The following is a 24052-nucleotide window of genomic DNA, read 5'->3' as shown; positions in this document are numbered from 1 at the left end:
CTTGGTGAGATCGTTAAATTGCATGAAAGAGAAAAACTTATCTATATTGTGTTTCAGTTAGCTTTTGTATTCAGGCGGTGTATAAGTCTGCGACATTCCGATATAAGAACATTATCATTGATGATAATAAACTTGAAAGTATCAAATATGTATATTATAGGCAGCTCAAAAATGTAAGGTAAACAAATAGAAGGAAAAATGAGGAGCTTAATGTACTTTTTAATCATATCAAAGGTGACGTGCAGACGTGGCTACAGCGCCATTTTTGGGCGAGTTTGGTGGAATATACGTGTAGTTTTGAGTTTGGGGACTGCTGAGTGCTGCTTGAATTAGTTTGACAAATAACACCGATAAACTGTCAGGTGTTTACAGGTGGTGATATAACAATTCGATTCACAGCATGTTGACCAAATTCGAGACCAAATCTGCACGAGTGAAAGGTGATATTTTGATTCGTGCTCTTGCTGTATGATAATGATATGTATGCACTATGTATCGTATGACTATGAGTACTGCACCGTCTCGTCTTGAATCCGTACGGGAACCCCAAAAAAGGAAAAAATCCGAGTTTTTGCTTTGGGATGTTGATAATATCGTGTCCCTCACAAAGACAAAGTGTAAATGTTGTCTTCCATCCGAAGGTTTGTGCTTCCATCCGAAGCGGCCGTGGGTTCTGGCAAGTCTGCACAGTGGAGTCATCCAGCTATGGGATTACCGGATGTGTACTCTCATCGACAAGTATGACGAGCATGATGGTACGTTACCAATACGAAAGTTTTCCGTTTAACTTTTCATTTTCTGCATTCCTGTCACTTCGGCCTTTCACTGACACGAGACTGAAGGTGCACCACCTTACCTGAGATGGTTGCAAGGGTCATGTACCAACATGATTGAAACCAGTAGAATGGCCTTTTTATACCCTTTTGCTAATATTGTGGCGGACACGAAAGCTCACTGGCGTGATGGCATCATTCCGCGCACCAAGTGGGCGGCGGCCACGCCCGAGGGGTAGGCGTGGCCGCGGGATATACACCGGGCACGCAGCCCGGAGCGCTCCAGTGCTACAGTGGAGCTCTTGTAATAAAGACTCTTTGAACTTACCGCGTTGTCCGCTTCCTCCTTGCTAAACAAGTAGCGCGCGTAGCACCGCGCTTCATTGGTGACCCTCCGACGTTCTGGTCAGCTGTCGCTGACTCCTCAGTCACATTTGCTCTACGGCTAGGATACGGCGGCCGTACCCCCCCCTAAATTGACAGAAACGTGCGGCGGCCGCAGAGTTTCTGAGGTGGCCTCAGGGTGGCCCTAGGGCGTATGGCTATCTTTTACAGGCCGTAGGGGTCATCGTGGAATTATAGCGCGGAGTTATAACTTTTTTCATTTCTAGGTCGGCCGTAGCAATTTGACAAGCCGTAGCCATGACAACTGTAAGTGCTGTTATACATATGAAAAAGAACTGGTATATATACCCACTCGTTACCGTCCGTCTGGCCGCACGTTCGCCTTAGGGCCCCCCTGCGGTCGCCTTGCGGGCACCTTGAGGCTACCTTGCGTCTGCCTTGAAAATTATATGGTCGCCGCAGGGACGCCATAAGGTCACCGTGCGACATCAAATCAAAGACCGTACGGCACCCCCACGTTTTCGGTCTCCACAATTTCTAAATACCCCGTGCGGCTACCCGAAAAAAAAAACATATGTGACTGCTACATTGTGTGACCGTGGAAATACTGCGGCCGCCCTATAATTGCTAGTGGCCGTAGATTTTTTTAGACCCTACGGCCGCCGAGCCAAATGTGACTGAAGCATGACCACCCGAACCCGCCACAGCAATGGCAACCAACGCGGTCACAATCAAACTCCCCGAGTTCTGGGAGGCTCAAGCTGAAGTTTGGTTCCTGCAGGCAGAAGCCCAGTTCCGACTTTGAGGCATCACGGTGGACGAGACAATGTACTGCCACGTGGTCGCCTCCCTCGGGCCCGGCACGGCCGCCCGTGTCGTGTCGGTCCTGAGGAACCCACCGGCCGACGGCAGGTACGAGGCGATCAAGCGTCTCTTCCTCGCCACGTTCGGCCTCACGGTGGACGCACGGGCCGACCGCCTCCTGGACCTCCCCGAGCTCGGTGACACGCGACCGTCGGTCCGCATGGACCATATGCTGTCGCTGATGGGCGACGAAACCCCGAACGCTCTATTCCGGGCGTTATTTCGACGCCAGCTGCCGGCGCGAGTACGCCACGCGTTGGCCGGTTCTGCGACGACGGAACCCCAAGCTCTCGCTGCCGAGGCCGACAAGTTCTTCGCGGCTTTGGACACGCAGGCGAGTTTTGGCGCGGCCCTCGCGCATCCTGAGGCTGATGCACACCTCGTGGCTGATGCTGATGCACACCTCGCGGCCGCCGCCACACCCCGCCCACCACCGCCGCCGCGGAGAAAACGGTGGCCTCCGCCGCCAACCTGGTGTTTTTTCCACGCCCAGTTCGGCCACGAGGCTCGGCAATGTCGCCCGCCGTGCTCATTCGGCAGGTCGGGAAACGCCCGGGCCGGCCCTCGGTAGTGGCACTGAGCGCCGGCCGTTCAAACAGCCTACTGTTCATCACGGACACCTTATCCGGGCGCCGTTACCTGTGCGACACGGGAGCGCAGGTGAGTGTCGTTCCCGCCGGTACATCCGACAAGCAAACCGCGAGCCGGGGCCCCGCGCTGCTTGCTGCCAACAGTACGTCCATTCGCACATACGGAAAACGCTGCCTTTCTCTGGGGTTCGGAGGGCAGGTTTTCCGGTGGTCGTTCGTCACTGCCGACGTGCCTATGGCACTGCTTGGCGCGGACCTCCTCTGTGCCAATGGCCTGTTGGTGGACGTAAAGCACAGAAGGCTTGTCCAGGCCGAGACGTTCAGCTCGCTCGCTTGCGCGCTGCCCGCCTCGTTGAGCAGCTCCCGGAGCGGCTCGCCGAGCGGCTTGCTGAGCGGTTCGGTTCCGGCCAGGTTGAACTGTACGCTTCCGGCAGGGGACAAATTCACCCGCCTCCTCGCCGACTTCCCGGCCCTCACGCGGCCCACCTTCTCGGCGGGGGCCGTCAAGCACGGGGTGGAACACGACATCGCCGCCACCGGTCTACGCCCGGGCACGCCGCCTCGAGCCGACGAAGCTCGCGGTAGCTAAAGCGGAGGTCGCTACGCTGGAGCGGCTCAGCATCGTGCGGCGCTCCGAGAGTGCTTGGGCGTCGCCGCTCCACATCGTGCCAAAGCCCGGCGGGGGATGGCGACCGTGCGGGGACTACCGGCGCCTCAACGACGCCACCACCCCCGACCGCTACCCCGTCCCCCACATTCAGGACTTCTCTGCCCGGTTGGCGGACATGTCCTTCTTTTCAAAGGTGGACCTCATACGCGGCTACCATCAGGTCCCCGTCAGGCCGGAGGACATCCCGAAGACGGCGGTCATCACGCCATTCGGACTTTTCGAATTTCTTCGGATGCCCTTCGGTTTGAAGAATGCGGCTCAGGCGTTCCAGCGACTAATGGACAGCGTCTTGCGCGACTTGGATTTTCTGTACGTCTACCTGGACGACATCCTCGTCGCCAGCGCGTCCCGCGAAGATCACCTTCACCATCTCCGCACGCTTTTCGAACGCCTGGGCCAGCATGGCCTCATCGTGAACCCCGCCAGTGCCGGTTCGGCGTCGCCGACATCGACTTTTTGGGCACCGCGTCACCAGGCACGGGGCCGTCCCCCTACCGGCCAAGGTGGAGGCGGTGAAGGGGTTTCCGCGCCCCCGCACGATCAAGGGGCTCCAGGAGTTCCTGGGCATGGTAAACTTTTACCATCGGTTCCTGCCCCGCATCGCCCAGCTCCTGCGCCCCTTGCACGAGGCCCTCCGAGGGAAGCCGGGCAAAGGTGACGTTACCTGGACCGAGCAGATGGACGCGGCGTTCGCGGGCGCGAAGCTCGCCTTTGCTAACGCCACCATGCTCGCGCACCCGGCGCCCGATGCACCGATCGCCCTCACCACCGACGCCTCGGATTACACGGTGGGCGCGGTGCACGAGCAATGGGTGCGTGGTGCCTGGCAACCGCTGGCGTTCTTCAGCCGGCAGCTTCGCCCACCCGAACGCCGTTATAGTACCTTCGACCGCGAGTTGTTTGGGCTTCACCTGGCGGTCAGGCACTTCCGCCATCTGCTCGAGGGCCGTGCGTTCACGCCCTTCGTCGACCACAAGCCACTGGTCTTCGCGATGGGCAAGGTCGCCGAACCGTGGTCGGCCCGGCAGCAGCGTCGCCTCTCGGCCGTGTCCGAATATACGACGGACATCCGGCACGTCGCGGGTGAAGGACAACCCGGTGGCGGATTGCCTTTCCCGGTCCGTCGCCCACGCAGTCCACCTTGCCATCAACTATGCCCGGATGGCGGCGGACCAGGCCGCCGACCCCGGCGTCCAGGCCTTGCGGACCGCCGTCACGGGCCTCCGCGTCACCGAGGTGCCGTTTGACGGCGCGGGCACGGCCCTCTTGTGCGACGTCTCCCTCGGGCGGCCTCGCCCCATCGTGCCCGCGGGCTGGCAGCGCCAGGTTTTTGACGCCATCCACGGCCTGTCCCACCCGGGCACGAAGGCCTCCCAGAGGTTGGTCGCCGACAAGTTTGTCTGGCATGGCCTCCGGAAGGCCGTCCGCGGCTTGACCAGGACGTGCCTCGCGTGCCAGCGCGCGAAGGTGCACCGACACACCCAGGCCCCATTGGCCCCGTTTACGGTGCCGGAACGTAGGTTCGACCACGTTCACGTGGACCTGGTGGGACCTCTGCCCCCCTCGCGGGGTTTCACCCATGTCCTCACCATGGTGGACCGCACCACCCGGTGGCCGGAGGCCGTGCCTTTGGCGGCGACGACGGCGGCGGATGTCGCGCAGGCGTTCATCGCCACCTGGGTCGCCCGGTTCGGCGCCCCCTCGGACATCTCGTCCGACCGCGGCCCCCAGTTCACCTCGGAGCTCTGGGAGGCGGGGGCTCGGGGTCCAGCTGCACCGAACCACGGCCTACCACCCCCAGGCCAACGGCCTGTGCGAGCGGTTCCACCGCTCGTTGAAGGCCGCGCTCCGGGCCACCCTCCGCGACGGCGGCTGGGTCGACAGGCTCCCCTGGGTCCTGCTGGGCCTCCGGACGGCGCCCAAGGATGACCTGCGCGCATCCGCGGTGGAGTTGGTCTTCGGACAACCGCTGCGGGTGCCGGGCGAGTTCCTCCCCGACCCCACGGCACCATGGTCCGCGGCGCAGGAGCGCTCCGCGCTTCAGGAGACCGCCTGGGGGTTCGCCCCGGTGCCGACGGCGCACCACGGGCACCCACCTACACACATCGCCCCGGAGCTTCGCACCGCGGAGTACGTCTTCGTCCGGCACGACGCCCACCGGACATCACTGCGGCCCCCGTACGATGGGCCTTTCCGCGTGCTGGAGACCGGGGTGAAACATTTCACCTTGGACATCGGTGGTACTCCCGACGGCGTCTCAGTGGATCGCCTCAAGCCGGCCCACCTCGACGTGGACCACCCACCGCCGGTGGCTCGGCCCCCGCGTTGAGGCCGCCCCCCTGCGGGCGGACCCCTGGCACCGCCCAGCCCCGCCGGCACGCCGCCCCCTGGTCCGGCACCCATCCCGGTTGCAGCCGGAGGCATCCCAGCTGGCATCCCTGCACCCCGGACGCCGCCAGTCCCCAGAGGGCGCTTCGGCCGGGTCATCCGTTTGCCCCGCAAACTGGCCCTCCAGGTGCGCGGGAATTCTGGGGGGGCGCGTGTGGCGGACACGAAAGCTCACTGGCATGATGGCATCATTCCGCGCACCAAGTGGGCGGCGGCCACGCCCTAGGGGTAGGCGTGGCCGCGGGATATACACCGGGTGCGCAGCGCTCCAGTGCTACAGTGGAGCTATTGTAATAAAGACTCTTTGAACTTACCGCGTTGTCCGCTTCCTCCTTGCTAAACAAGTAGCGCGCGTAGCACCGCGCTTCAATATTATTTTGGTTTATTGGCCTATCGAGACCAATAAAAGGGTGAAAGGTGCGAGGAGAGCTTGGTGGGTGAAGTACCAACCGAGAATGAAGGTGTGGAGGTTGAAAGAGGGGACAGTGAGGGAGGCATTAAAAGAGGGGCTGAGTAGGGTAGAGGATGATGTGGTTGAGCTTGAAAGTGGTTGGATGTCAATGAAAGATAGTCTGTTGGGAGCCGTTGGTGAGGTATGTGGATGGACAAAAGGACCACCAAGGCACTCGGAAACATGGTGGTGGGATGATGAAGTTGGAAAGCGGATTGACAAGAAGAGGAAGAAGTTCAAGGAGTGGCAGAAGGCGAAGGGTACGGGGGCAGAAAAGGCAGAGCATGAAAGTTATAAGGCTGCCAAGAACGAGGTAGCAAAGGCGCAGGAGGCATGTAGGAAAATGTTCGGAGAACGCTTGGATTCAGAAGAGGGTCAGAGAGCGGTATTCAGGATTGCAAAGCAGATAGCGAAAGAGAGGTGTGATGTGATGGGGGTGAGTTGCTTGAAGGATGAAGTGGGACAAATCGTTGTGGACCCAGATGGAATTAAAGGAAGATGGAAAAGATATATGGAAATGCTGTTGAATACAGAGAATGAATGGGACGGCAACATCGAGAGTAACCCAGTTTTAGGACCGGCAGAGAAGATAACTGAGAAGGAAGTTGAGGAAGCGATAAAAGCAATGAAGAGTAGAAAAGCGGGATGGCCGACGGGAATTGTGGGAGATATGTTGAAGGCAGCAGGTAGTTGGGGTGTGAAGAGAATGACAGAGATCTGTAATCTGGTGGTGAAAGAAGGCCGCATTCCAGTGGATTGGGAACTGAGTACCCTCGTCCCTCCATACAAGGGGAAAGGTGACCCTCTAGAGTGTGGCTCGTACCTAGCGATAAAGTTATTGGAGCATGGAATGAAGATATTGGAAAGGTTGTTGGAGAGGAGGATAAGGAAGAAGGTGAAGATCGACGAAATGCAGTTTGGATTTATGCCAGGAAGAGGAACGACAGACGCGCTCTTTATTGTGAGGCAGTTACAGGAGAAGTACATGGAGAAGAGGAAGAAGATGTTTCTTGGGTTTGTTGATCTGGAGAAAGCATTCGATAGCGTTCCACGCGAAGTATTGACATGGGCATTGAGGAAGTTAGGAGTGGAGGAATGGTTGATCAGAGTAGTGATAGCAGTGTACAAAAGAGCACGCACAGCTGCAAGGACGAAGGACGGGAACAGTGGTGAGTTTGAGGTGAAGGTGGAGTGCATCAGGGGTCGGTACTAAGTCCACTACTATTTGTAGCTGTGATGGAGGTGCTGGCTCAGAACGTAAAGGAGGGTTTACCGTGGGAGTTGTTGTATGCAGATGATCTGGTGTTGATTGCGGAAAGTACGGATGGACTGAAGGAAAAGATGAACAAGTGGAAGGAATGTATGGAGACAAAAGGTCTGAAGGTGAATATCGGAAAGACGAAGGTGATGGCAAGTGGTAAAGCATGTGGTGAGGTGGAAAGAACTGTGAAGTGGCCATGTGCTGTGTGCAGGAAGGGTGTCGGAGTGAACTCCATTCAATGTACAATGTGCGCTGAGTGGGTTCATCAAAAATGTAGTGGTCTGAGAGGGTGTGGCAGCTACATTCAAATGTAAGGTGTGCACAGAGGGAGCTGCAGATGGAGGAAATGTTGAGTTGGATCTTGGAGACGGCATGAAGCTGGAAGGTGTGAAAACGTTTTGCTACCTCGGAGACATGCTGAATGGAGAAGGTGGATCAGACTCGGCAACGGTTGCTCGAGTGAGACGTGCATGGAAGAAGTTTCAGGAACTGAGTGGCGTGCTGATGAGGAGGGGAGTGTCGTTGAAGCTGAAGGGAAAGGTGTATGCTGCATTGTGAGAAGTGTTATGATTTATGGGAGCGAGACATGGGTAATGAACGTAGAGCAGCAACGAAGGCTGGAAAGGGTGGAAATGCGAATGGTTCGGTGGATGTGCGGAGTATCGTTGAGAGAGAGGAAGGCAAAAGATGATGGGAATAGAGCCTGTGATTGATGCTGTGAAGAGGAACAGGTTGAGATGGTTTGGTCATGTGGTGAGGAAGGATGAAAGTGACCGGTTGAGAAGAGTGATGGAAATGAATGTAGAAGGAAGTAGAGGACCGGGAAGACCGAGAAAGACTTGGCTAAAGATGGTGGAAGAAGAAATGCGGGCAAGGGGGTTAACAAGGGGAGATGCAGAAAATATGGTAAAATAGAGAAGATTGTCATAGTGACCGCAAGGCTAACCCCCACTCTAGCAGGGAAAATGGCCTTAAAATGCATGTTGTTGTTGTTTTTGTTGTTGTTGTTGTTTATTGGCCTATCAGAGGGTATGCTCGTACTCTCTATGTTGGGATGGCACTGAAGAAAATGTCGCTCCCATCTGCTACATACAAAACTAACGTTGGATTTTCTTCTTTAAAATCTCGCTTCGGCTGCATCTGAGAGTCTACCTGGGCTGTTCAGCTGATTGTCGAGGTAGGGATCACTTTTCAGTTCTCCAGACCATGGAAAAAGCAAAATAAAGCAAAATAACGAGTTCGGTCAAACCCAGGAATTCATCTTCTTGTTAACAACAATAATAATAATAATAATCTTCTTCAGACAGCATATTTCCGAGCTGCCTCTATCATTGGCAATGCTTCTGCTACCATTCGAAAGAGTTTTACTTCCTGCAACATCCTTTGGTATTATAATTCTCGTAGCTTGAAAGGATTCCTCGAAAAGTACAGAAAACTACATTCCTATGTAAAAGAATAGGACTGGGGTTGGCGTGACTATGACTGTCAATCAGCTTGATGGGGGCGGAGCCGCTAGACACATTACCCTCAGTGTCGGTGTAATGCGTGATGTTATGTGGCATAAAATAATATCAGCAGAAATATCATGTCTCGGGAAATGCCTTGTTTTTCAGTTATATTTATGAAAATATAATAATAGCGAGGTACCAGTGCTATACACCGCGCACGGGGCACGTGACCACGAACCCTCCAGTAACCAGTAACCCTCCATAAACCTGCTCGAGTCACGGTTTCTCAGCGCCAGATTCGTTATGTCGCCGCATCATTAATGGTGTCGCATAAACAGCCTGAACAAGGAATCCACGGGAATTGAATATACTATAAATGGAGGTGTGTGTGTGTGTGTGTGTGTGTGTGTGTGTGTGTGTGTGTGTGTGTGTGTGTGTGTGTGTGTGTGTGTGTGTGTGTGTGTGTGTGTGTGTGTGAGAGTCAGTCAGTCAGTCAGTGTGTGTGTGTCAGTGTGTGTGTCAGTGTGTCAGTCATACTTTTTCACATATATTAATTAATTACGTACTATTCATATGTGCCTTTTAAATCTTTAGACTGCTGAGACTCCTTACACCTTGGAAGACCCTTTAATACTTTACCCAGATGAACCAAAAGACCCCGATAACCCAAATCACCCAAAAGTCCCCAAGGAACCAAAAGTCCTTGATGACCGAATAGACCCACATGACCCAAAAGACCCTTGAGGACCCAAAACACCCAGATGACCCAAAAGTCCCTGATGACTCAAAAGTCACCGAGGACCAAAAAGACCCAGATGAGCCTGATGACTCAAAAGTCCCCGAACACCCAAAAGTCCCCAAAGGCACAAAAATCCCCAAAGACCCAAAAGTCCCCAATTAAAATTTGGTCCAATGGGCCAACGGGCCCCCAAGTTTAATAACTATTTGAACTGACATTGTGTTCCTTTCATCTTTATTTTGGAAAACTGCATAGTCTGGAGTGGTCAATGGTCAATTAATTGACATTTAAATATAAAGATCCTAGTTTCCTTATGTCTATGCCCTATTAGTATTACCTATGGCTACTGGGGTTGGTGATTTGGGAGAGGGAGGTGGAAGCAGGGGGTGGAGGGGGAACAATTATGTTATTTAAAAAAAAATTATGCCAGACACCCTCAATACCGGTGTGTACCCCGGTTTAGAATAGGTACACCGTATCCCTGCGTGTCGTAAGAGGCGACTAAAAGGGTTGGCGTCAGGAAGGGCATCCGGCCATAAAAACATTGCCTCAAAAAGAGAACCATGACAATTACAACTACATATGGGCAGGGTACAGCCCGAAGTACCCCGTGGGGGACCCCACTCCCTCTCGTCAGAACTCAAGGTGGGGAACCCGATCGAAGCAAGGGTGGAAATCACTCCATTTATGACGATGAAACCGACGTGGAGATCGGTTTCTGAGGTTTGGGACATGGAATGTAGGGACAATGACAGGGAGATCAGGAGAAGTGGTGGAAGTATTGGTCAGAAGAAGAGTGGACATATGTTGTGTGCAGGAGACGAGATGGAAGGGAAGTGGTGTGAGAATGGTGAAGGGTAGGCAGGGACAGAAATACAAGTTTGTGTGGCAAGGGTGCCCGGAGGGCGTGAATGGTGTTGGTGTCCTGTTTTCTGAGGAGTTTGGAGACAGTGTGGTGAGTGTGACTAGAGTGAGTGAAAGGTTGATGATGGTGAAAATGATGATTGGAAAGCTCTTGGTGAACGTCGTCTCGGGATATGCTCCGCAGGTTGGTCGGAGCGATGAAGAGAAGGACAAGTTCTGGTGTGCAATAGAGAAGCTAATGGAAAACGTGAAAGATAAGGAAGTTGTTGTGGTAGGAGTAGATCTAAATGGACATGTGGGAAGGAGTATGGACGGTTTTGAGGGAGTTCATGGGGGTTACGGATATGGTGTGAGGAATGGAGAAGGTGAAAGGATTTTGGAGTTTCCTGATGGGGCTGGTTTGTTGATTTGTAATACTCAGTTCCAGAAAGAGGATAATAAGCTTGTTACATACACATCAGGTGGGTCGACGACAACCGTTGACTACCTGATGGTGCGTAGGCGAGATAGGGGGCACCTCCGGGATACAAAGGTGATCCCGGGGAGGAGACTGTTTCCCAGCACCACTTGGTTGTCTGGGACATAAGGGTGAAAGGTGCGAGGAGAGCTCGGCAGGTGAAGTACCAACCGAGAATGAAGGTGTGGAGGTTGAAAGAGGTGACAGTGAGGGAGGCATTAAAAGAGAGGGGGTGTGGTGGCGGATGATGTGGTTGAGCTTGAAAGTGGTTGGATGTCAATGAAAGCTAGTCTGTTGGGAGCCGTTGGTGAGGTATATGGATGGACAAAAGGACCACCGAGGCACTCGGAATCATGGTGGTGGGATGATGAAGTTGGAAAGAAGATTGACGAAAAGAGGAAGAAGTTCAAGGAGTGGCAGAAGGCGAAGGGTATGAGGGGCAGAAAAGGCAGAGCATGAAAGTTAGAAGGCTGCAAAGAAAGAGGGAGCAAAGGCGCAGGAGGCATGTAGGAAAATGTTCGGAGAACGCTTGGATTTGGAAGAGGGTCAGAGAGCGATATTCAGGATTGCAAAGCAGATAGCGAAAGAGAGGTGTGATGTGATGGGGGTGAGTTGCTTGAAGGATGAAGTGGGACAAATTGTTGTGGACCCAGATGGAATTAAAGGAAGATGGAAGAGATACAGTCACGTGAAAAAGTAAGTACACCCCATGTAAAGTTTTGACTTTTTCAACATATTTCAACAATATTGATAGTGTTACGGATTCGTCACTTCCGTTGTTGTGGTTCTCATCCATTGTAAACATTTTTGGTTCCACGTACTATTGTTATCATTTAAATGAATTGGAGATAACTGTTTTCAAAAGGTAAAAAAATTTAATGTTTTAAAAAGAAACCGGAAACCGGATCGGGAACCGGACGAAGAAGAAGAGGAAGAGGAAGAGAAAAGGAGGTGGAGCAAGTGAGGTCGGAGAAGGAGCCGAGCTGCTTCGAGGTCTTGAGCAAACGCTGGCGAACGGGGGTCATGATTGAACTTTGGGTTTCCTGGGAAAGGGATTCCTGCGACAGAGTTGTTATCGCTGTGACAGATAAACCTGCGTGACAGGTTTTTGTGGTTGATTCCGAAGAGAATTGTTGGAGTGCCGTTACGTCTCGAGTACGGACCCGTTGGCCATTTTGCCTCGCGCCCGGTTTCGCATCACTCTGGGCTCTTCACCTCACTTCAACCATTTCACCGCATCCAGACATTAACCTGGTGTGTGTGTGTAACGTGGATTTTGAGTGGGAATTTGAGGTACGCCGATTGGGAGCCGTTGAACGTCCATACCCGAAGGTGTGATTTCCCAGTCGCCTCTTGAGGACCCCTTTGCCTAGCTTTGGCAGTGTGACTGTCAACCGAACGGGATTCTGGTCTCGATACGACATCGTTCTGACGATCACTGGAGCGTGGATCGACTTTGGCTTGAAGCCGGGACAGAGACATTGGGAATGTCATTTTCACTCACTTGGAGCACACTGAGTTATATTGTACGAAACTGATGGTACCATCATAGGAATGATATATTGGTTGTACAATTGATTACTATTGTTTTTGTGCTGTTATTCTTGTGTGCCCTTAATACAATACTTGTTTGTGGGTAACAATTGGTGTGGTTTCACCATTGATCTTTGACACACAGAATAACACATCTTTCTGCCGTGACTCCTCTCGGGGCTCGGAGGTGCACCGTGACCGGGGTTTGGGGAGGAGCACATAACAATAGATAAAGGTGATATAATATAACAAATATCATGAAACATTTACATTTTGTAGTCCATTGTGTAATTTAAATAAACATAAATGCAAATTTTGCATGTAGAAAAAGTAAGTACACCCCTACATTTATCACTACTGCAAATACCTAAAATTAGAATCAGGTGCACCAGTTCAGGTGCAAATGGTTTGAACATCGTTGGAGAGGATCTTGGAGGAACCTCTTGTCTTGTTTGAACCTCAGACATTTAGTTTGGTTTGCTCTTTGTTGATGAAGTGTGCGGCGTCACCATGCCTAGATCAAAAGAGCTCTCTGAGGCCTTCAAAAAGAAGGTTATAGATGTCTTTGAGTCTGGGAAGGGATTATAAAAGATCTCCAAACAATTTGAAATCAATCATTCGACTATCCGGAAGATCATCGACAAATGGAGAAGATTCCAAACAACTGCCACCTTGTTCAGGCCAGGCCGCCCCAGCAAGTTCAGCCCGAGAGCAGACCGAAAGATGCTGAAAGAAGTCTCTAAGAACCCCAGAATGTCATCACGGGACCTACAGGTAGCTCTTGCCACTGTTGATGTCAAAGTGCACGAGTCTCCCATTAGAAAGAGGCTGCACAAATTTGATCTACATGGGAGGTGTGCCAGGATGAAACCTTTGCTGTCCAGAAAGAACATCAGGGCAAGACTAAAGTTTGCCAATGAACACCTAGGCAAAGACCAGCACTTCTGGAACAATGTGCTCTGGACAGAAGAATCAAACATAGAGCTATTTGGCCACAGTACCAGAAGACATGTTTGGCGAAAACCAAAGACAGAATTTAACCACAAGAACCTGATACCAACTGTAAAGCATGGTGGTGGAAATATTATGGTTTGGGGCAGCTTTGCTGCATCAGGGCCTGGGCAGCTCGCCATCATAGAATCCACCATGAATTCTTCATTGTACCAGAGGGTGCTTGAGGATAATGTGAGGCCATCTGTCGGAAAGTTGAAGCTCAACCGAAGGTGGACCTTGCAACATAACAATGACCCTAAACATACCAGTAAATCCACCAAGGAATGGCTGAAAAGAAAGAAATGGAGGTTTCTGGAATGGCCGTCAAAGTCCGGATCTAAATCCCATTGAGATGTTGTGGGGGGATTTCAAATGAGCTGTGCATGCAAGAAACCCCTCAAACATCACACAGCTGAAAGAATTTTGCATGGAGGAGTGGGCAAAAATTTCTCACTGTCGATGTCAGAGACTGGTAGACAGTTATAAGAAACGCCTACTTGACGTTGTTTCTGCCAAAGGGGGCAATACCACCTATTAGAACCAAGGGTGTACTTACTTTTTCCACATGCGAAATTTGCATTTGTTTATTTAAATTATACAATGGACTACAAAATGTAAATGTTTCATGATATTTGTTATATTATATCACCTTTATCTATCAATATTGTTGAAATGAAGGGCAAATAGCTGTATGTTGAAATATGTTGAAAAAGTCAAAACTTTACATGGGGTGTACTTACTTTTTCACGTGACTGTATATGGAAATACTGTTCAATGCAGAGAATGAATGGGATGGCAACATAGAGAGTAACCCAGTTTTAGGACCGGCAGAGACGATAACCGAGAAGGAAGTTGAGGAAGCGATAAAAGCATTGAAGAGTAGAAAAGTGGGAGGGCTGACGGGAGTTGTGGGAGATATTTTGAAGGCAGCGGGAAATTTGGGTGTGAAGAGAATGACAGAGATTTGCAATTTGGTGGTGAAAGAAGGCCGCATTCCAGTGGATTGGGAACTGAGTACCCTCGTACCTCAAAACAAGGGGAAAGGTGACCCTCTGGACTGTGGCTCGTATCGAGCGATAAAGTTATTGGAGCATGGAATGAAGGTATTGGAAAGGGTGTTGGAGAGGAGGACAAGGAAGAAAGTGAAGATTGACGAAATGCAGTTTGGATTTATGCCAGGAAGAGGAACGACAGACGTGCTTTTTATTGTGAGGCAGTTGCAGGAGAAGTACATGGAGAAGAGGAAGAAGTTGTTTCTTGGGTTTGTTGATCTGGAGAAAGCATTTGATAGGGTTCCACGTGAAGTAGTGACATGGGCATTGAAGTTAGGAGTGGAGGAATGGTTGATTAGAGTAGTGATGGCAATGTACAAAAGAGCGCGCACAGCTGTAAGGACGAAGGACGGGAACAGTGGTGAGTTTGAGGTGAAGGTGGGAGTGCATCAGGGGTCGGTACTAAGTCCACGACTATTTGTGGCTGTGATGGAGGTGCTGGCTCGGAACGTAAAGGAGGGTTTACTGTGGAAGATGTTGTATGCAGATGATCTGGTGTTAATTGCAGAAAGTATGGATGGACTGAAGGAGAAGATGAACAAGTGGAAGCGATGTATGGAGACAAAAGGTCTGAAGGTGAATATTGGAAAAACGAAGGTGATAGCAAGTGGTAAAGCATGTGGTGACGTGGAAAGAACTGGGAAGTGGCCGTGTGCTGTGTGCTGTGTGCAGTAAGGGTGTCGGAGTGAATTCCCTTCAATGTACAATGTGCGCTGAGTGGGTTCATCAAAAATGTAGTGGTTTGAGAGGGTCATTATTAACCAGTGTGGCAGCTACATTCAAGTGTAAGGTGTGCACAGAGGGAGCTGCAGATGGATGAAATGTTGAGTTGGATCTTGGAGACGGCGTGAAGCTGGAAGGTGTGAAAACATTTTGTTACCCAGGGGACATGCTGAATGGAGAAGGTGGATCAGACTCTGCAACGGTTTCTCGAGTGTGATGTGCATGGAAGAAGTTTCGGGAACTGAATGGCGTGCTGACGAGGAGGGGAGTGTCGTTGAAGCTGAAGGGAAAGGTGTATGCTGCATGTGTGAGAAGTGTTATGATTTATGGGAGCGAGACATGGGTAATGAACGCAGAGGAGCAACGAAGGCTGGAAAGGGTGGAAATGCGAATGGTTCGGTGGATGTTCGGAGTGTCGTTGAGAGAGAGGAAGACAAATGATGAATTGTGAAAGATGATGGAAATAGACCCTGTGATGGATGCTGTGAAGAGAAACAGTTTGAGATGGTTTGGTCATGTGTTGAGGAAGGATGAAAGTGACTGGTTTGGAAGAGTGATGGAAATGAATGTACAAGGAAGTCGAGGACGGGGAAGACCGAGAAAGACTTGGCTGAAGATGGTCGAAGAAGAAATGCGGTCAAGGGGGTTAACAAGGGGAGATGCAGAAAATAGGGCAAAATGGAGAAGATTGTCATGGGGACTGCAAGGCTCACCCCCGCTCTGGCAGGGAAAATGGCCTTAAAATGCCTGTTGTTGTTGTTGTTGTTGTACACCCTCAATACGCCACTGGTGAGCACGTCTATAAAGTTTGTGCTACAACATTTGGAAATCAGTCGGAGAACATCATCTACTCAAATATTATAATAATTATTCAGACAGTGTGTCTTTCTGAGCTCGGCCTCTCTCAATGGCAATGACTGGAGTTTCACTTGGTGCAGAATCCTTTGTTATAATTTGTTTCTCCAGTTCATTTCTTCAGTTAAATATTTACAGATACTCTCTGAGAGCGTGTTCTCTCGTACTCAACCAATGCCATCGTAGTTTGACGAGGCCAAGCCCTTCCCCACGCTTACTCGATCAACCCTGAACCTTGCTATGTACATGCGCAGATAGGAAAGTGTGTCACGTGTGCAGTGTGTTTGACAAACGTCTTTCTTATGATTTGTCGTGATGTATTTTTGTCTGGCGAGAATCTACCCAAGTATTACCGAGGTCTTTTGATTTCCCAGAACCAGGATTTGGATACTACAGATAAATACTTATATCTTGTCTTTATGAAGTTCTTCATTGAAGTTAATTTTACAAAACTATTATCAGAGTGCGCTGGCACTGTCGACTCTACGTACTAACGTCGGCATTTTTGGTGGCATTTAGCACCCGGGCCACCGCTTATTTCAAACCCTGGATCAACTCGAGTTCTAGACTGACACACAGACTTTAGATGTACATGTATATAAAGGGGTTTCAGTACCCATGATGCAGTGTGTGGGCGCCATATTGGCAGTAAAGGTAAACACGACGTAACAAGGCCAAATAATTTGCGTAACCTTCCATTGCAGTAAGTGACAATAACGAGATAAACGTGTGAGATTGTCGAGCTACTGATGCTGTTGTTGCCAGGGATGTCAATACAAGCAACAGGCGGCAAGCATGGCATTATGGGATAACTTTTAAAACCCTCTATAAATCGTTTGTACATTTGTTCTTGGTGAATTGTCATCAATTTTACTCACGAGGACTTCACACTTCAACATTACCAATTGTTGTCCCCCGTCGCACCGCAGAGCGAAAGGGGGGCTATGGTTTTCCCGTGCGTCCGTGCGTGCATGCGGACGTGCGCGCGTGCGTGCGTAAGCGAAGGTCCGAATTCTAATTTGGTGTGTGGGTGCAACAAGGCATAAGGAAGAACGATATTGAAAATTGGGTCGCCACATCAAACGCCAAGATGGCCGCCACCATATATATGTCTGAAGCTTGAGCGAAATATCTTGAAAAATAAACGAACTACTAACTTCTAATCTGGTGTCTGGGTGTATCTACGCATAAGGAAGAACGCTATTGAAAATTGGGTCGCCACGTCAAAATCCAAGATGGCCGCCACCATATATATGTCTGAACCTTGTGAGCGAAATATCTTGGGAAAAATTAACGAACTACTAACTTCTAATCTGGTGTGTGGGTGTATCTAGGCATAAGGAACAAGGCTATTGAAAATTGGGTCGCCACGTCAAAATCCAAGATGGCTGCCACCATGTATGTGTGAACCTTGTGAGCGGAATATCTTGAAAAATAAGCGAAGTACCAACTTTTAATCTGGTGTGTGGGTGTATCTAGGCATAAGACAACAACAACAACATGCATTTTAAGGCCATTTTCCCTGCTAGAGTGGGGATTAGCCTTGCGGTCCCCATGACAATCTTCTCCATTTTGCCCTATTTTCTGCATCTCTCCTTGTTAACCCCCTTGCCCGCATGTCTTCTTCCACCGTCTTTAGCCAAGTCTTTCTCGGTCTTCCCCGTCCTCTACTTCCTTCTACATTTTTTTCCATCACTCTTCTCAACCGGTCACTTTCATCCTTCCTCAACACATGACCAAACCATCTCAACCTGTTCCTCTTCACAGCATCAATCACAGGCTCTATTCCCATCATCTTTCGCAATTCATCATTTGTCTTCCTCTCTCTCAGCGATACTCCGCACATCCACCGAACCATTCGCATTTCCACCCTTTCCAGCCTTCGTTGCTGCTCTACATTCATGACCCATGTCTCGCTGTCTCGCTCCCATAAATCATAACACTTCTCACACATGCAGCATACACCTTTCCCTTCAGCTTCAACGACACTCCCCTCCTCATCAGCACGCCACTCAGTTCCCGAAACTTCTTCCATGCACATCTCACTCGAGCAACCGTTGCCGAGTCTGATCCACCTTCTCCATTCAGCATGTCTCCGAGATAGCAAAATGTTTCACACCTTCCAGCTTCACGCCGTCTCCAAGATCCAACTCAACATTTCCTCCATCTGCAGCTCCCTCTGTGCACACCTTACATTTGAATGTAGCTGCCACACTGGTTAATGACCCTCTCAGACCACTACATTTTTGATGAACCCACTCAGCGCACATTGTACATTGAATGAAGTTCACTCCGACACCCTTCCTGCACACAGCACATGGCCACTTCCCAGTTCTTTCCACCTCACCACATGCTTTACCACCTGCCATCACCTTCGTCTTTCCTATATTCACCTTCAGACCTTTTGTCTCCATACTTTCCTTCCACTTGTTCATCTTTTCCTTCAGTCCATTTCTACTTTCCGCAATCAACACCAGATCATCTGCATACAACAACTCCCACAGTAAACCCTCCTTTACGTTCCGAGCCAGCACCTCCATCACAGCCACAAATAGTCGTGGACTTAGTACCGACCCCTGATGCACTCCCACCTTCACCTCAAACTCACCACTGTTCCCGTCCTTCGTCCTTACAGCTGTGCGCGCTCTATTGTACATTGCCATCACAACTCTGATCAACCATTCCTCCACTTCTAACTTCCTCAATGCCCATGTCAATACTTCGCGTGGAACCCTATCGAATGCTTTCTCCAGATCAACAAACCCAAGAAACAACTTCTAGGCATAATGAAGAACGCAATTGAAAATTGGGTCGCCAAGTCAAAATCCAATATGGCCGCCTTGCGTCTTCCATTTTGTCAACTCGCATCACTTCACCGACGGGGGACTTAGGCGTAACGCTTGTTGTCTACATTATTACCTGCGGTGGGTTGCAGGTCTACAAAGGCTTTACGTTGTTGTTGTTGGGGTCATTGTTGGTGGTCAATTTTTGAAATGTGCATGCATTGGTTGGATAGCTGCCGGACCACACCCACATCTGTCGCTTAACTCCACCCATTATAGCACCAAGACAAAATGATTTGGCCGCCATCTTGGTTTTCTGGTGTGCTTAACATATTAGGCTGGTAGGCCTCTGCTGATTATTTCCTGCCTGGGTTTGTAGTATCAGGTTTTTGTCGACTTTTGGTGGAGTGTTACTCATGATGAGCACTCATTGTACACGCCTCTCTAAAAAATAGCGTTAGGTAATTTTTAAATGTCCCCATATTGGGGTTGAACAATCCGTGACCGTGTGACAAATAAGCTCATTGGGATATAACCGTGGGGAGGATGACATGGTGAGAGGTGTCAAGTTAATCTTTTAATAGTGCATTAAATGTGTTTCCCAATCACTGTTCATTTTTTTAATAGTGCTTTGAATGCGTGTTTCCCAATTGGCCTGTTACTGGATTTTGTCGCCACTGTTTGTGACCAAAGTGTGGTCATTCTTCTGTTATTATACTATTAATAGGACGTGTGTCTTTTAAACACAATAATGATTTTATCTCTATTGTTTTTCATGGCAGGGCCAGTACGAGGCATTGATTTCCACAAACAGCAACCATTGTTTGCATCTGGTGGTGATGATTACAAGATCAAGGTAATTTCAATTTTAGTTTCCACTTAAGATTATCAGAGAGTACGCAAGTACTCTCTATGAAGGGATGGCGCGGGAAAAAATACCTGTCTCATCGGCTACATACAAAACTAAAATTTGAGTATCTTCTCTAAAAAGTCGTTCAGGCTACATCTGAGAACCTACCGGCTCTGTTCAATTGGCTGCCTATGCAGGGATCACTTTTCAGTACTCCAGACCATGGCAAAATGAGGAGGGGGGAGGGAGGGGGGAAAGAAAAAAAGCGAAATCGGTCAAACCCTTTTTTCATTTAAGTCATTCATCTTGTCGTTCATAATAATAATAATAATAATAATAATAATAATAACAATCATCTTCCGTTGGCATATTTCCGAGCTGCCTCTGTCAATGGCAATGATTCTGGTGCCATCTGACAGAGTATTACTTCGTGCAACATCATTTGATGTCGTAATTTTAATCGCTTGAAAGGATTTCACGAAAAGTACGGAAAACTACATTCCTTTGTAATGGAATAGAAAGGGATCTGACGGGTGGGAGGGACGATGACTGCCAATCAGGCCGGTGGGGGCGGGGCGCTAGACACATTTACCTCAGTGTCGTATTATGTGTGATTAAGGTGACATCAAATAATATCAGCAGAAATATCATGCCTCGAAATCCCTTGTTTTTCAGTGTCAAATTTATGAAAATAAAATAATTGCGAGGTACCAGTTAATAATAATAATAATAACAATCATCTTCCGTTGGCATATTTCCGAGCTGCCTCTGTCAATGGCAATGATTCTGGTGCCATCTGACAGAGTATTACTTCGTGCAACATCATTTGATGTCGTAATTTTAATCGCTTGAAAGGATTTCATGAAAAGTACGGAAAACTACATTCCTTTGTAATGGAATAGAAAGGGATCTGACGGGTGGGAGGGACGATGACTGCCAATCAGGCCGGTGGGGGCGGGGCACTAGACACATTTACCTCAGTGTCGTATTATGTGTGATTAAGGTGACATCAAATAATATCAGCAGAAATATCATGCCTCGAAATCCCTTGTTTTTCAGTGTCAAATTTATGAAAATAAAATAATTGCGAGGTACCAGTGCTCCGCACGTGATCAGGGACCCTCTCTCTCTAGTCAAGATGAAAGCAAACCAAGTGATCAAGAACCTTCCCGAGTTGCGGTTTCTTGGCGGCAGATTCGCTACGTCAGTGCATCACGTAGGCATCTGGCATGATGTAGAACAGCCTGAACTCGATGAACAACCTGAATAGATATTTGAATATATTGTCGCGTGACTACCCTTGGTGAACACCGTAGGGTAACACGGATGACCGATTTGCGAGACTTTAACTCCCGAGGCGAACACTCAATGGCGGACTCAAGTTCAACACCAACGCGCGGAATGGCGGGGCGCAGCGAAGGCTCCGCAACCTTATCTATTAAAATCAAACACCCACGAAAACTGCGTTCAGATATTATGTACAAAAAGTAATATAAGGGTTTATTAGGAAAAGTAAAGCCAGTGAAAAAGCCCGCCGGTAAATCTAATAATTCTAATAAACCTAAATCGGGACGTCCCCACACGACTGACAGCAAACACAAACGAGGGAGATTAATCACGAAAATAACACGTCCCGTCGTTCAAAATATACGCGGAGATCGGGCTTATCTGTCTTTGTCGTCTTGTATTGTTGGTGTCCAGCACCGCTCCCTCCGGCCCGATCGCACACCACGAGGCCCCCCCCCGCTCCAAGCACCACGCGTCCGACGCAGGCCAGCGGCTCCACTTGACCAGGGACAGGAAGGACTCCTTTCAACTCCACTCGACTCGACGCGGGAGTGCTGGCAGCCAAGTGCCAACGAACTGCTCAGTCCCAACTGGGTGTGCTCTCGTGTGTCTCCTGCGACTCCCCACAACCCGAACTGCACTCGAACTGCGACTGGAATGGCGTGTCCTCTCCAACTCTCCACCACCGCTCAACTCCACTCAACTGGCGAACTCAGAGAGACTCAACTCAACTGCCCGCGTCTGCTCAGAGAGACTCAACAACTCCACTCAACTGGCGAACTCAGAGAGACTCAACTCAACTGCCCGCGTCTGCTCAGAGAGACTCAACAACTCCACTCAACTGGCGAACTCCTCAAATGGCGTCCGACCGTCGCCTATATTGGTGGCCGATGACGTCACATTGCGCACTCCTCAGCCAATCAAAGCCTCCCGCGACTCCTGACATCTCCCCCGTTACGCGACCCTGCGGTCCTGGCATAACACGTGCCGGCCAGGTTTGTAGGCCTTTGGAGGTGTACACGGTGGCGGCCAATCATGGCGGTGTTTTTGACCTGGTTTCCTGTCAATTTAATACGAAGTCCTTGTCAGGGAAAGGGGATTATTTAATGTTGCGCTAAGGACCTAACTAATGTTTATGTGGTTTGCAGTGCCATAAAGGACAAAGGTTTGATTACTAGGTGATACTCACAGGGGCGTTACCTTTAACCCCTCACTATTTAACACTCGAATCTCCAGGTAGATCCACACTCATACATCTTACCCCGACAACCGCCTGAACATCAATAACTTATTACATGTAGAGTCCCTGTCACGACAGCCGAATACCTACCTATTCAGATCTACCTAGCTCTAGATGTTGCATTACCAAATTCATAACACAGCCCCCCCCCCTGGAACCGTAGCTCCTGCAAGGTTCACCGCAGGGCTACCATTCCAGCCTTAACACTTACTGTCACACACTTAATTAACCTATGAAATAAATCAGGAAGGGCTGTGGGAAGTGAGTCGGACTACCTACCTACACTTCCTTAACATGCTGAACCCCTTAACCATCATGCAAGTATGTACATCTTCTTCGTTGTTCCTGTGGAGGGAGGAAACAACAACACACAACACTAACTTAACCACAAAACTTAACCATCTTTCCAAAACTCAAAACTCTAACCTTTGTACATACCCCGGTCTACAGACCGCGTCCCCCGGTGGATGCCACAAGACTCAACCTTACCTGCGGGGCCATCCCCAATGCATCCCCCTAAATTTCCTCGGGCCCTGTCCAGATGTTACAGGTGAGTGACACGGCTCGGTGGATTTCGCCCACATTCATGCTACACAGACCCCTTAACCACTCATTCTCATTCCATAGGTCATCAAGGCATTGCAAAAATCAACAAAGCACTTATTCCCAATACACCCCCTGCAGGACCATGGCATTGATGTCATTCACGTGTGTGTGCATTCCTCAACTAGGCAGCGGGGAGGTACCGCACAAAAAGATGGTGGGGGCGCATCAGGCTGTGGTGCCCGCAGTCCCAAAAACAAGTCAACCGACTTACAAATTCATTGCCCCCCCCCCCCCCTTTACCTCTTGGCCCCGTGACAGCCCAACAGCCCCTTTCCGCCGTTACCTCGCCGGTGAGGGTCTCCACACACACCAGGCTCCTTTGCCTCCTGCTTTCGCGCAGCAACACGGGTCACCGGGGGACTTCCTCACCCCGCGGCGCCCAACCAGACCCTCCACCGACGAGCTCCAATTTCCAGTTACCACCGGCTGCCAGGGGTAATTGCCGCAGAGGGGGGCCCGCAGGCATCGCTCCTCAGAGCTTGCTCTGTACCTGCGGACACACACACCTTCCCCACCCATGGTCCCCAAAACACACTTCCTCCCCCGCTGCCATTCAATTCTCCACACAACTCAGCACAATTCAGTACAATTCCATAGATGGTGTAAAAGGTGTTACAAGGCTTGCCATGGCCTGCCAATGTGAAATCCCATTCACAGTTCGAATCATTGAATCCTTACACATTTCCATTAGCACATTTCCAAAAAGCACAATTTATCGCCCCTCATTATCTCCAATAATCATCACACACTCTCCAGGTTCCACTCTCACGACCACATCAAAACACCTAACCACAATACAAAAACATACGCCACCCACAAGACACTGTGGCTCCCATTCCATCCCCTCACCGGCCATGTCATCACTCTCACCCGCCTCCCAACTCCAAATTACATGTCCCCAATTTCCCAAAGCAAATCCTGAAGCCTGGGACAGTACTCCTCAAAACACTCACCTCAAGTGCAGGTAGTTGCAGGTTGGTCAGGTCCAAGAGCGTCATCCACCCTTCACAATCCCAAAATTTCACATTGGGCCTACCAAATCCTTCCAAATTTTCTTTTGTCCCCACTACACTGGCAGGTATGTGGATCCGCATCCAACGGTGATCATCACTACACAACTACCTATGGCCACGACAGCTCTGCACCTCTACCGTGCAAGGGTCACCGGGACAAGGTGAGCAGTCAAAACGCCAACATGGCCCATGAGTGTCCATAAGGGTGCGACCCACCATCCATCCTTCGGCCCCCCTGCGAGGAACACAGCTGCAGCAGCCCCAGCT

General features: G+C 50.1%; 2 protein-coding genes across 6 annotated transcripts in view; one reads left to right on the top strand and one right to left on the bottom strand.

Moving 5' to 3' along the window:
* Positions 1 to 24052, bottom strand: part of LOC144889833 (uncharacterized) — a 191209-nt gene that overhangs the window by 16587 nt on the left and 150570 nt on the right. The gene's annotated exons all lie outside the window — the stretch shown is intronic.
* COPA (coat protein complex I subunit alpha) overlaps positions 210 to 24052 on the top strand; it is a 123734-nt gene continuing 99891 nt past the window's right edge. Inside the window, exons 1-4 of one of the 5 annotated variants that reach the window (XM_078780412.1) lie at positions 210 to 234; positions 373 to 440; positions 642 to 755; positions 19572 to 19645. In XM_078780412.1, coding sequence (XP_078636538.1) covers positions 401 to 440; positions 642 to 755; positions 19572 to 19645 — 228 coding nt within the window. In that variant the 5' untranslated portion in view covers positions 210 to 234; positions 373 to 400. Of the gene's footprint in view, positions 441 to 641; positions 756 to 19571; positions 19646 to 24052 lie in introns of all 5 variants that reach the window. The other 4 variants (XM_078780411.1, XM_078780410.1, XM_078780407.1 and 1 more) reach the window with 4 other exon arrangements.

This window comes from Myxine glutinosa, chromosome 1 (genome assembly GCF_964187855.1).
Source record: "Myxine glutinosa chromosome 1, kmMyxGlut1.1, whole genome shotgun sequence".
Lineage (NCBI taxonomy): Eukaryota > Metazoa > Chordata > Myxini > Myxiniformes > Myxinidae > Myxine > Myxine glutinosa.
Note: the sequence above shows the minus strand (reverse complement) of the source record. Positions and strands in the feature narration are given on the sequence as shown.